At 36.4% G+C, this 13104-nt stretch overlaps 2 protein-coding genes across 4 annotated transcripts in view; one reads left to right on the top strand and one right to left on the bottom strand.

The window, feature by feature from the left end:
• The window catches only part of limd1a (LIM domains containing 1a), a 44212-nt gene extending 42645 nt beyond the window's left edge, over positions 1–1567 (top strand). For all 3 annotated transcript variants that reach the window (XM_051131015.1, XM_051131014.1, XM_051131016.1), the window contains 2 exons: positions 1–69; positions 287–1567. In XM_051131015.1, coding sequence (XP_050986972.1) covers positions 1–69; positions 287–430 — 213 coding nt within the window. In that variant the 3' untranslated portion in view covers positions 431–1567. The remainder of the gene's footprint in view (positions 70–286) is intronic.
• A 1075-nt stretch (positions 1568–2642) lies between these two features.
• On the bottom strand, positions 2643–11588 carry LOC127178270 (E3 ubiquitin-protein ligase TRIM35). The gene is made up of 6 exons (XM_051131017.1): positions 11100–11588; positions 8972–9067; positions 8646–8876; positions 8227–8249; positions 8017–8135; positions 2643–3524 (listed from the first exon to the last, which is right to left on the bottom strand). The coding sequence occupies exons 1-6, from the start codon at positions 11499–11501 to the stop codon at positions 2980–2982; spliced, it is 1416 nt and encodes a 471-aa protein (XP_050986974.1). The 5' UTR covers positions 11502–11588; the 3' UTR covers positions 2643–2979.
• Between the last annotated feature and the right edge of the window lie 1516 nt (positions 11589–13104).

Genomic DNA, 13104 nt, shown 5'->3' with positions numbered 1-13104 from the left:
GGATCAGATGAAACCATTCGAGTGGTTTCCATGGACAAGGACTACCACGTGGAGTGTTATCACTGTGAGGTAAGTTTGACGTTGATGCAAGTCTCATCTGTGCTAATTTAATGTCATTCCCAACGGTTAGTGCAAGTAAAGAAACTTTTATTGTTGAAAAACAAAACAGCACTTCCCCTTGAGGCCTGCGTGCCTTGACATGTGATGTTAACAAAGATCTGCTGATGTCTTAGAACAGAGGAGCATGAAGTTGAAGTGTCATGTGAGTGTGAATCTCTTCCCGCAGGACTGTCACATGGAGCTGAATGACGAGGAGGGCCACCGCTGCTATCCTCTGGACGGACACCTGCTGTGTCACGCGTGTCACCTCAAACACATCGACCCGGCCTCCTCGCCGTCTGCTGCAAACAGCTACCGCAGTCAGTTTTAAAGATCTGCCTCCCCCTAGTGGGTGTTTAAAGACATTACCAGTTGCCAAAGATGCTCAGCTATTGCATTGCCAAAAATCACAACCGAGAATGAGATTACATACTGTGTGAGACACATTATTGTTATTATTATATATTGTATTATGTCTGAATTATTTACAGTTTTTGCATTTATTGATATTTTATTTGATTGGATTCAAAAGAAAATAGTTTAGCTTTGCTTGTATAATACAAATGCTCTAAACAATGAGCCACTGGCTTATGCAAAAATATGGCACCTAACAGTGTATAAACATTTATTTAATTAAAGGTGTGCTCAGTAATTGTTTTGATTCTCTTGTGCTGGATGATGTGGCCCATTGTTTTAGACTTACACTGACACCAGACAGTGGAGATGCTGCATCCAAAAGCTGTTTGCAGACCTGCCCAATACACAGTCAGCCATGATTTATTACACCAATGAAAGTGTCAATTTTTTTTTAACAAAGGAAAAATGACTGAGTGCACCTTTTAACAGACCAAATAAATAGACAAGCCTATTTATGAATGTATATTTATTATAATACACCCCCAGTTGCATGAACATTAAGTAGTAAGCTTTTAATTTTGTCTAATGTAATTTCATTTTCACTGACAAACACGAACATTAATTGTTTATTCCAAAAGCTAATGCAGATACTCGTGCATGCATGCCAATAAAACTTTTCTGAGTGCTCACATCAGTTGAACTGGCGTTGTGAGTTGTGAGTTTTATTATTCAGTCATGCAGTCAGATGCATTTTCACAATTCAAGACTATTATGTCAGACCTAAAGCTTCTGTAAAAGGCCTTCATTGTTTGTACATTTTGTTCAATAAAGATTTGGCACAATATAATGTTGGGTTGTTTGCCAAGTTTGGTGAATCAGATCACATGCTGCAGAAAATGCTTTTCTGAGATTTTCTGTCTTGTTTCCAGCCAGAATATCTAAAAATGCTTAGAAGGATTTTCTAGACAAGCAAAAATTGTTTTCAGAAAAAAAGAAGTCAATCAAAACAAGCAAAATCATCTGTCAGCAGGGTAAGCAACCAGTTTCAACCAGAAAACAAGATTACCCTGTATGATTTTCTTAAATGGAACATTAAAGATATTTTGACTGATGTCTGGGTTTTTTTGTCCATACAATGACAAAGTCAGTGGTCACCAAAATGTTTGGTTACCAACGTTCTTCTGCAAAGTATATTTTGTGTTCCACAGAAGGAATACATACATACAGATTTGGTAAAACAACATGAAGGTAAATTAGAGGATTTTGTGTGAACACATATTCATGAATAACCTGAACACGTTTTGGACAACTGTGGATTTTTTTTTTCTACGTATAAGCATTTGACATCTGCCAGCTAAACCCTGAGCAGTGTTGCCAGGGTCACGGTTTTCCCGTACAGTTGGGCTATTTTGAAAATGCAGTCGCGGGACTCAGACCCGTGGGTTGTGTTGTTTTTGGCTACTTTTATAATGTACCGCAGCTGCCCAAAGTGTATCTACAGACAAATAAAAATTAAAATAGTATGTTTTACTAATGTGTATTATACCTGGAATATATACCTGGCAACTTAAGAACAGAAAGGCGGGTGTCACATCACAAACTAGTATGAGTTTCTTATTTGATAAGAATAAAAATGCTATTTTTTGTTGTAAATTAATTGTTATATATTATATTATTTTAAAAGATTGATTGATTTATTAAGTTTTTAGTTTACATGCATTCTGAAAGCATTTTCTTCCATAATAATGGTAAATGAATATTCTGATAAATATTGATATGATATGGAAAAAAGTATCATCATAATTATTTCTGGACATATTACCGAGCCCTAATTGAATTGGATTTTATACTGAAAAAGTGATGAAAACATTTTCTTACGGAAAATGCTGAAAAATAAAGTAAACAAAAGGGTAAAAGAAAAGGAAAAACAAAACAAAAAAAAAATTAAATTCATTAATTCTTTCTAAAAGTGATACAAACAACTAGGACTATGTTTATGGCCAAAAGCATTTGAAAATTATAGTATACAAAGTTGCTGACAAATTGAAAAAAAAAATACCAGTTTAGGGTTCATAAGTTACTGGTACTTTGCATGGTGGTAACTACAGATGTAAAATTGCTGCGTACTAGTATAAAAATGTAAGATTGAGGAAAAAAATAAAAAAAACTTCATCAGAGTACTGGGGTTGGTCCCCCTATAGAAGTCCCTACGGTGGCAAAATGTGCAAATTCAGCAGTATCCTCTTCCAGTAAATAAAATATGGTGCCATTTTCTCTGAAAGATATATATTTATTCCATATTGTCACCCTCTTACCACATAAAATATTGAAAATCATTTTTATGTTTACCTAAAGTAGACTAACCCAGGACAGCAAAGTGTTACAAATGGACTGAATTGCTAATTATTTCTAGTAATATAAATATAAATATACACTTATCCAAATGGTGATGCAGAAGCACAAAACAAACAATGAATTAAGTACATTTTTACATTCAACCTACTTTTTTTCAATGTAGAGGCTTTATTTAGGCTCCTCCATAGTTATACTAAGCTTCACAGGTAAGATTCTGAGAGGGAAATCTGTACAGCTGCTATAGAGAAACGGATGGACTGCTTCTCTAAATGTGCTGGTGAATGTGCACAGATGTGTGTTAGTAAGAGGATCAGAGAATGAAATCTTTCCTCCGTCCCAGTCCACCCGAACTCTGATCATCTTCAGTCGCTTATCAACAGCTAAATGCGTGCGGGGCATTCGCGGTGACTGTGTAGTATACTGATCAGCCATATAACGCACACGCCACACTCCAGAGTCAAAGAAAACTCCTCCTTTTCTCTGATTAGATACTGTGGTTACTCCAACAGACCAGCATGTGTTGTTTTGGACCTCCACATCCCAGAAGTGTGTTCCAGAGTCAAAGCCCTCAGAACCCAGCACACAATGGTAATAGTTAAATCTTTCTGGATTTTCTGGATACTGTTGTCCATCAGCGCTGGATTTCACATGGGTCAGATCATCAGTCAGAAACAGCAAAGGATGTGCAGTGTTGGGGTCCAATGTGACCGGAGCTGATGGGAATCATCACAATTTATATTAGGCATCACTGACTGTGGAGACCCACCAATCTCACACTCAAAGCACACAGATAACATCTAACCTCTCAGCCTTTTCGACTTGAAATATCAGGGGTCTTCAAATGTTGTGTTGGATAAAAGGGGTCCCTTTTTTAATTACTTGTGATTCAAGAAGTTTTTGAGAATTAAATTTAGCTTATGTATCAATTTTGTGTTTGTTAGCATTTAAATTAAAGCTAGATAACAATAATAATTTATTAATTTAAACAACTAATGCTGCATCCTTCTTGGAATTTTTTGGAGGCCCCCTAGTGGGCCCCGGTTGAGAACCACGGCACTAGACCAATAAACTGATCATATTTAGAGCACTGATTCAATTATATATCTACTAACCCTACAAATCTTAGGCCCGACAGTAAAAGATGTAAGGATCAAATAAAATATTTGTCAGAAATGCTGGTGAGGTCCAAGCCCCTAGTAGGTTAAACCAAGGTGGCCAATTCCCAGGGTAGAGGCCAGGCCAAAGGCAGCATCTGGTCCTCCAGGTCGGGGACTATGGGACTAACAACTCCATCCCATAACATCTATATTGTTATGGAATCATCATTGTCTGAACAACCAGCCCTAAAGTGGACTTGAGCCAACTAACTGGCAGTATGACCCCTAATGAAAGCCATCAAAAGGAAGTCAGGAGTATGAAATATAGTCTACTCGGGTGCAAAATTATTATCTGTGTTGGAACATGGAATGTCCGCACCATGTTCAAAACATTGGCTCAAGTTACAAAAGAGATAAAGAAATACAGACTGGACATCCTAGAAGATCAGTGAATGCTGACGGCCCTGTTGTATTTTACTTTGGACATAGAGAAAGTTAACAACTTGCTAGAAGGGGAACCTATAGATGCTTCAATTCTGAACACTGTATCCCAACCATTGTATGGGAAACTATGCCAGACAGTATCTAAGGTCCCTCAATGTGACATGCTTTTGACCATGGGAGATATGAATGCAAAGGTTGGAGCTGATGGATGTAGAGTGATGAATGACATTGGTGAGCATCTTGCTGACTTTTGTCTTGACAGTAATTGTGATTGGGGGTACCATCTCTCCACACAAAGACATTTAGCTGACATGGAAGTCACCTAAGAGACACCGTCAACCAGATAGACATTATAATAAATGACAAGTGGCAGAGGTCCCTTTAAGGTGTCAGAGTTGTTGTGGTGCTGATGTCAACAGTAAGCACTACTCATTGCCTCCATCAAACTAAAACTGCGGAAAGCAGTCAATGTCTAGATACCGATAAGCTGAAATGCCCAAAAGTTACCAAAGTATTCACCACCAAGTTAAGAAACTGGATTGCTGTCCTGGCTGAAGAGGACAGAGATCCAGGTGCTAACACCAAATTGGAATCCATCAGAATGGCTTTTCTAGAGACAGGTACCAGTGTCCTGGGCTATAAAAAGAAAAAGATCAAGCAGTGAATGACACAAGAACAAGAACAAGCAGGATTTAGAAGTTCAGAAGCGTGCACAGACTAGATCTTTAATCTGAGAAGCATCATTGTGGGCCTGAACATCAACCCATACAAGACCAAAGTTACGTGCATTAATCTATCCCTCATGCACCAATCACTGTCAAAAACAAACTACTAGTATACGTCAACAATTTCACATGCCTCAAAAGCCAAGTTAGCACGGATAACGCAGCATAAACTTTAGTTTTAATCTGCATTTGGTGGATCACCGTTCGAAAACAAATCTCTAATAAATCATGAATCAGTTAGTCTGTACTGGCAGTGCAATTCAGTTTGTGCACGATCCACGTCTCCACCAAAAGGTTTCCATTAGAGTAATCAATGCAAGCGAATCGAATGGAGTTTAAGTGCCCGGGTGGATCAGAGAGGCAAAACTACTGACCTGTTCAGGATTTCAAGTGCAGGTCAGTTTAATCTGTAAACAGGTTACTGCAGTTTAGAGACACAACTGGTAGCCCTATTCCTTAGTTTGAAGTGTGTTGTACCAGAAAACCTTTGAGGCACAATATCATGAATTGTTTGATCAGAGCAACTGAGATAAACCTGCAATGTACAGCCAAAGACTCGCAGATGACCTGATGAAAGGAGGAAAAAAACATTTCAGTGCAGTGTATAAGAAGAACACTAGACAAGTATGGCCTTTTAGTTGAGGCATCTTGCCGACTTGAACATGCTAAAATTCATTTGGACAGACTAAAAATTCTGGAAGAATGTTTTATGGAGTGATGTGACCAAACTGCAACTTTTTGGACCTGTGGTATGTCTGGTGTAAAAAGAAGCAAAGCTTATAAGCAGAAGAACACCATCTCCATCCTCAAACTTGGAGGTGTATCAGTCCTGTTATGGGGTTGTTTTACTGTAGTAGAAAGTGGAAAACATGACCATATGGAGGACCATATTGAAGAAAGCAATGGCAAAGTGAAAACCAAAGATTATCAGTGATCTAGCTTTTTCAGACACTTCTAAGCAGCGTTTATTGTTGGTGTTAAAGAACAAAAGATTCTGCACTAAATTCTGCATCATCCAATTACATTCTCAGAACTACTGTGTATCAAATGTGTATTAATAAACTTTTTCCAATTTCCAAGTCCAATAAACTTTTGCCTTTGTTGAACTGGTTTCACAAAATTGACTTGCAGGTCAAGGGAGTTGAATAATAATTTCAACTGCATATATATATATATATATACAGTCATGTGAAAAAGTTAGGACACCCTTTTGAAATCCATGGTTTTCCATATCAGGACATCATTAAAAAAAAGAAAGTTCTTGGCTGGTCTTAAATTTTTGAAAATAAAACCTCAGATGAACAACAACACATGACAAATTGCACTGTGCCATTATTTACTGAACAAAAATAAAGCCAAAATGGAAAAGCCATGTGTGATAAAGTTAGCACCCAAGGGTTAACACCCTTACTGTTAACATTGGAATTAAGAGGGTTAATAACAGTCAAGCTCTGCTAATCAAATACCTTTGATTAACTGATCATCAGCAAGTCTGAGTGCCTCTATAAAAGCATAAGCTTTGGCAGTTTGCTGGTCTGGAGCCTTCAGGTGTGTGTTAACACAATGCCAAGGAGGTAAGACATCAGCAGTCATCTTAGAGAAGCAATTGTTGCTGCCATCAGTCTGAGAAGAGTAATACGGCCATTTCCAAACAATTCGAAGTTTATTCACAAGTGGAAGACATTTAAAACAGATACCTCTCCTTCCAGGAGTGGACGTCCCAAAAAATTCACCCCAAGATCAGACCGTGCAATGCTCAGAGAAATGGCAGACAATCCAAGAACTACACCTCAGACTCTACAGGCCTCAGTTAAATGATAAAGTTCATGACAATACCATTAGAAAAATATGGGACAAAAATGGCATGTTTGGAAGGCTTAGCAGAAGAAAGACTCTTCTATCTAAAAAAAACATTGCAGCACAGTTTAGGTCTGCGAAGTTGTATCTGAACAAAACACAAGTTTTCTAGAATAATGTCCTTTGAACAGACGAGACCGAAGTGGAGATGTTTGGCCATAATGCACAGCGCCAAGTTTGGTGAAAACCTAAAGAGCATATCAGCACAAACACCTCATACCAAAAGACAAGCATGCTGGAGGAGGGCTGATCATTTTGGGCTTGTTTTGTAGCCACAGGACCTGGGCACCTCACAGTCACTGAGTTGGCCATGAACTCCTCTGTATATCGAAGTATTCTAGAGTCAAATGCGAGGGCATCTGTCCGACATCTAAAGTTGGGCCAAAATTGGGTCATGCAACAGGACAATGATCCCAAGCAAACCAGCAAATCTACAACAGAATGGCTGAAAAGAAATCAATCAAGGTGTTGCAATAGCCCAGTCCAAGTCCAGAGCTCATCCTGACTCAAATGCTGTGGTGAGAGCTGTGCATAAGCAAATGCCCACAAACCTCAATAAACTGGAGCAACGTTGAAAAGAAGAGCGGTCCAAATTCCTCCAGAACAATGTGAGAGACTGATAAAGTCACACAGAAAATGAATGCTTCAAGTTATTGCTGCTAAAAGTGGATCTACAAGCAATTGACTCCTAATTGTGTCCTAAGTTTGTCACACATGGCCTTTCCCTCTTGGCTGTATTTTTCTTAAATAAATAATGACATTGTGTGATATGTCATGTGATGATGTTTATCTGTGGATTTATTTTCCAAATTTTAAGACCTGCCAAGGACCAGATAATTTTTTATTATGTCCCGATACAGAAAACCATGAAATTCAATAGGGTGTCCTAACTTTTTCACATGACTGTATATATATATATATATATATATATATATATATATATATATATATAATGCATAGTGCATCTCATTAAATTAGAACATCACGAAAAATGTATATATATGTGTGTGTGTGTGTGTGTGTATATATATATATACATATATATATATATATATATATACACAGAACAATGCAAAACTTACTTTGTTGAACTATCTCCATCATCTTCTGCCAGACTTCAAACTTTAGGTTCCCCAGGTGTTTTGTCACATTCATCAGTACTCCAGCTGGCATGACAGGATTCTGCTGTGTGATCTGAGCTCTGCGATTACATTCAAGAGTTAAAAAAATAAAACATAAAAACTGAGGATCTGCACTACAGAGAGAAGACAGCAAGAAAACAGGTCACTTACCTATCTTTTGACAAAGTGAAGTTCTGCAAAACACAAAAGGAGGAAATAAGCTAGATGTACACATTATCACATGTTATTCAGCCCTTAACTAGTAATCAAGCGATACTGATTCAGTGCTGACTGATGCTGATATCTTAGCAGAATGATCAGTGGCAGATATACAAATAATATATACATCACTTTATTTAATTTAAATTTATATGATAAAAAATAGAAAAGTAAACTAAAGAAAATAGTCCAGATTCCTACACATCACCCAAGCAGGCCGAAATATATTGACTGACGACTACCTCAGCTCTGAGAGTCACTTTAATGTCTTTATTTTTGCAGATAAATGCAATAAAACAATATTGTCTTAATACAAAAAAAAAATGAACATAATAAAACATTAAATTAAAAAAATACAGGTTAGTTCTTACTTGTAGAAAGAGCATGTCAGCAGCTTCTAAATCTTTTTTTAGAGTTCCAATGTTGTTTGAAAGAGATTCTATCTCTCTGTCTATTTGTTCAATCTTCTCCTTCATCATCAGGCTCTTCTGATTCTTTTCCTCTATCAGTGCAGATATTCTGATCATCTCTTCATCTCGCAGAAACTGATGAAGTCGCTCAAACTCCTCCTGCAAGCATCTCATGGTCTGCTGAGTTTGAGCCTGTATAATATGCAAAGATGCTTTCGCATCACTTCTTTTACTTGAATCTTCCTATAAATGCTCTAATCTAGAATATCTGACTGTATAGCTCTTACCTTAATGTGTTGTGCTGCATCATCAAATGTTTGCTTGATTTCTTTAAAGCTCTCAAGTTTTTCTTGTAAATGTTTTAAAGCAGTCTTCAGTTCCTCCTAAAATTAAATAAAGAGTGTTTGTTAAATCAGTAAATCAACATCATTAATCGTAAGGTTACGCAAAAGACTATTCAATATAATTTAAAGCAGTAGTTATCAACCTTTTTGACTCGAAGGCCCCAATATTTATTTTGGTATTTCTGCTGCAAACATGACAAGGATGATTGTTTTCAAAAGTTTTATTAAAGGGGTCATCGGATGCCCATTATCCACAAGTTGATACGATTCTTTAGGGTCTTAATGAAAAGTCTATAATATACTTTGGTTAAAAATTCTCAATGGTTGTGTAAAACAACACCCTTTTTTACCTTGTCAAAATCAGTTCTGCAAAAATCTTCTCATTCTGGTTGAGGCTGCTTTAAATGCAAATGAGCTCTGCTCGCCCCGCCCCTCTCGTCTCTCTGTGGAGTGACGAGCCTGTTTACTTTAGCCGCGTTTAGCCGCAAAACTTGCTAACTAGCACTTTATTAGGAAAGGCGATCGCAAAGATTCTTAAAAAAACCCTTATACTCACTTCTGCTGTATGTGAAGCTGGATCACGAATGATTTGCGCGAACATAGACTGATATATGTAGATTGGGAGGCGCATTCCCTTGACAAACAAATGCAATCCACTGCATCTTCAGCGGCTCAGATGTTGGGAGTAAATGACGACCACTATGTTCATTACTACATCCAGCAACACAACACCTCAATCGCTCAATCGGAGATGTTCTTGTCTAACAACTTACATCCCTGCTTTAGCATCGAAACAAAACAGGTCTGACCGTGACAGCTGATCTGAGGTAAGACGCTCATGTCAATCAACTTTTGTGGGAGTGGCCTCTGTGGGTGTGACGCCACAACGACAGGCATCTGAGAACGGCTCGATTTGAAAAAGGGAATATTATTTTTACAGATTAATTAAAAACCACTGCATGGATTTCTATCATTATAGGGTAGATTTCTACATACACTGCCAACACACATTAATGTTCAAACAACATGAAAAAGTGAACATCCGATGACCCCTTTGAGTAGAGACTGGGAGTGCTGATCTGTTAAATTAATTCAACACAGTTCATTTTGTCATTGCATATGATTCAAAAGTTTTAATCTGAATGTTTTTTTTTAAATAATAGTTATTGAATGGAAAAAATAAATCTCAAGTTTTCTCTCTCTCGCTCTGTGTGTGTGTGTGTGTGTGTGTTCAGCATATTAATGTTAGAATTAAATTATTTTAAGGAAATTCTGAGAACAATATCATAAGAAATCAAACCTTTCTTTGATATTTGGAGATTTCAGTGCATCAACTGTAACTGTAACTCTGACTATTCAGTGAAACTAAGCTACAAAAAACACTAAGCAATAACATATTCCATCCAGGTGCACATAATGGGTAATAAGGAAGTAAGGAAGATGCTATTACTACAAAACAAAACACACACACACACACACACACACACAACACAACACAAATAAATAAATACATTACATACATATAGTCTTATAAATAAATATGCAGTTAGTTATTTTGTAATTGTTAGGAAAATTGTTAGTAATAACTGTTAGTAATTGTAATTGTATATACAATTTATAGCATGACCAGTTTGAAAGAAACCGGAAACAGTAACACATCACCACCCAAATGTACACATCATCACTGGCTAGGTATTTTTCAATAACCCAGGTGCAAATAATAGGTAACAAGGAAGTCTGTTGCTATTAAAACAAGAACCCAGAACAATTACAAGAGTAAAAAATTAAAATGAAAAAGGAAACATGAGGAAACAAAAAACAAACAAAAAAAACATTGTAAAACAATTTCCAAAATAGAAATTGCTAATACATTTCACCAAAAATGCCAAAGAAATAACAACTAACGCATTAGATTAAATATGACATTTTTAAGTAGAAAAACTTTTTCTTCTTGTAAAATATACTCCAGTAATCTTTTATTTGAATAAAATTTCAAATCTTGTATTTTCAACTTAAAAAATATTTTTGTTACAGCGTACACAAGAATCATAACGACACAAAGATGTTTTACCTTTAGAAGCGGTGCAACTTCATCAGCAGGTCTGAATGTGTGATTGAGGTGTTTTTCTGAATCTCTGCACACCAGACACACAGGATGTTTATCATCCAGACAGAAGAGTTTCAGTTTTTCTCCATGCACATCGCAGAACACCTCAGATGATGACTGCAATGAACTTCTCTTCTGCAGGAATGACTCGCACAAGTTCCGCAGTGCAAGATTAGCAGGTGTTTGACATCCTGTGAATCTTTTCCTGCAAACTGGACATTCCTGAAATCCTCTGTAGCTCCAGAACTGTTTCAGACAAGCTCTACAAATGCTGTGACTACATAACAGAAGCACAGGATCAGTAAAGATGTCTAAACATACAGGGCACATCAAATCCACCTCTGATATTTGACTTGAAGCACTCATTTTCTACCACAGTCTCTTCAGTTACGCATAAAAAACGTTATAATTAAAGGCTTTTATCAGGCCGCTATACCGGATATCCTTGTTTGATTCTGAGCTTTGGTCTCTACAGCACGTTTAATATGTGATCACGTAGTCATCACTATCCATGTTACAGGTTAATGATTACTTCAGAGGACTCATAACCCTGTACTTCATTGATATCTGATCAAATGCACATCATCATTCTTTTGTTTGATTGGAACAGCAGCTATGCTAATTTTTCTCATTTGCGTCTCTGTTTCTGCCACAGGATGGGCATCCTGAGGAAACTAGGATCCAACCCTTACAAAGATCTGAGATGACCAAACACCTGAGAAGAGACGATACCAAACCCTCAGAGGACATCAGATGATTCCAACCCTGAAACAACATACAAAAATATATTTTGCTATAAGTTGTATCATGAAAAGCGCTATACAGATAAACTTGAATTGAATTTAATTAAAAAAGAAAAGGTGCTTGCAATGATAGAAGACGCTTGTATTGTAAGTGAAATCTTCTCAGCACATCTTCTGTCAACACAGTGTATAGTAGTGTGTGCACCATCAGTGATGAGGACCATTTAATTATGTAAGTTTATGGATTTACACTTATTTTTGGATTTTAAGGACAAACTCTGATAAAGGTTCAGTGGGAAAAAAAAAAAATAAATAAACCAAGTGTACTCTGTTGACTCAAAAGTATTAAGTGTGACATCAAAAAATTCAGCATTTGTTGAGTATCTGTCATGGTATCAGAGTATTTTAATGATGTAAAATGAACTCAAATGCAAGTTTACTGGAATATGTAAACATCAAGCATCAACAAATCACAGGTGAGCATCAGATACAAAGTTAAAGTAAAACAGTTAACTTCAGTATAACCATCTTGCCTTGCAGGTGACAAACAATGTAGACAGAAACAACCAAGGAGGATCAGGAAGTAGCCAATGCATAATATGGAGATGGAAATGGATCATACTGACGTTACCTGAGCGATTGCAGAAAATAGGCTACATGACAGCTTATTTAATTTCATTACTGAATGAATCCAGGTTTTTAAATGAATCGAGTGAGTCAATGATTCAGTGAGCCGTTCATAAAGCCAGTCACTTGCTTCCTTTCAGAATGAATCAGTTGTTTGAAGAAATCGATTGAATGAATGACTCAATTATTAAGACAGTGATTTGCAACCACCTATTGGCCTTCTATATTTAGAGTATGCTTTTTTTTTAACCATTTGATATTTCAGTATTCATTTTAATTTTTGTATGTTGAATAAAATATTTGATTCTGAAACTACTTTTTTATAATGTCTATTGAGTGCTTTTTTTTTTTTTAACACAATACTAAATGTTTACTAATAACTTTATCCTTAATTAACAAATTATGTGTTCATAAATAAACCTCATTAATTTGACATTAATTCAATTTATTAATCAGCACATAATCTTAATAATTAGAAAACAAATTATTGCTTAATAGTACTATTGAAAAGATAAAAAAAAAAATACACAGTACACTCAACCCCATTTAAAAATATTTGATTTTTTTATATTATTTATATGTCAGGACAAAAGCTACAC

Source organism: Labeo rohita, chromosome 16 (assembly GCF_022985175.1).
Source record: "Labeo rohita strain BAU-BD-2019 chromosome 16, IGBB_LRoh.1.0, whole genome shotgun sequence".
NCBI lineage: Eukaryota > Metazoa > Chordata > Actinopteri > Cypriniformes > Cyprinidae > Labeo > Labeo rohita.
Note: the sequence above shows the minus strand (reverse complement) of the source record. Positions and strands in the feature narration are given on the sequence as shown.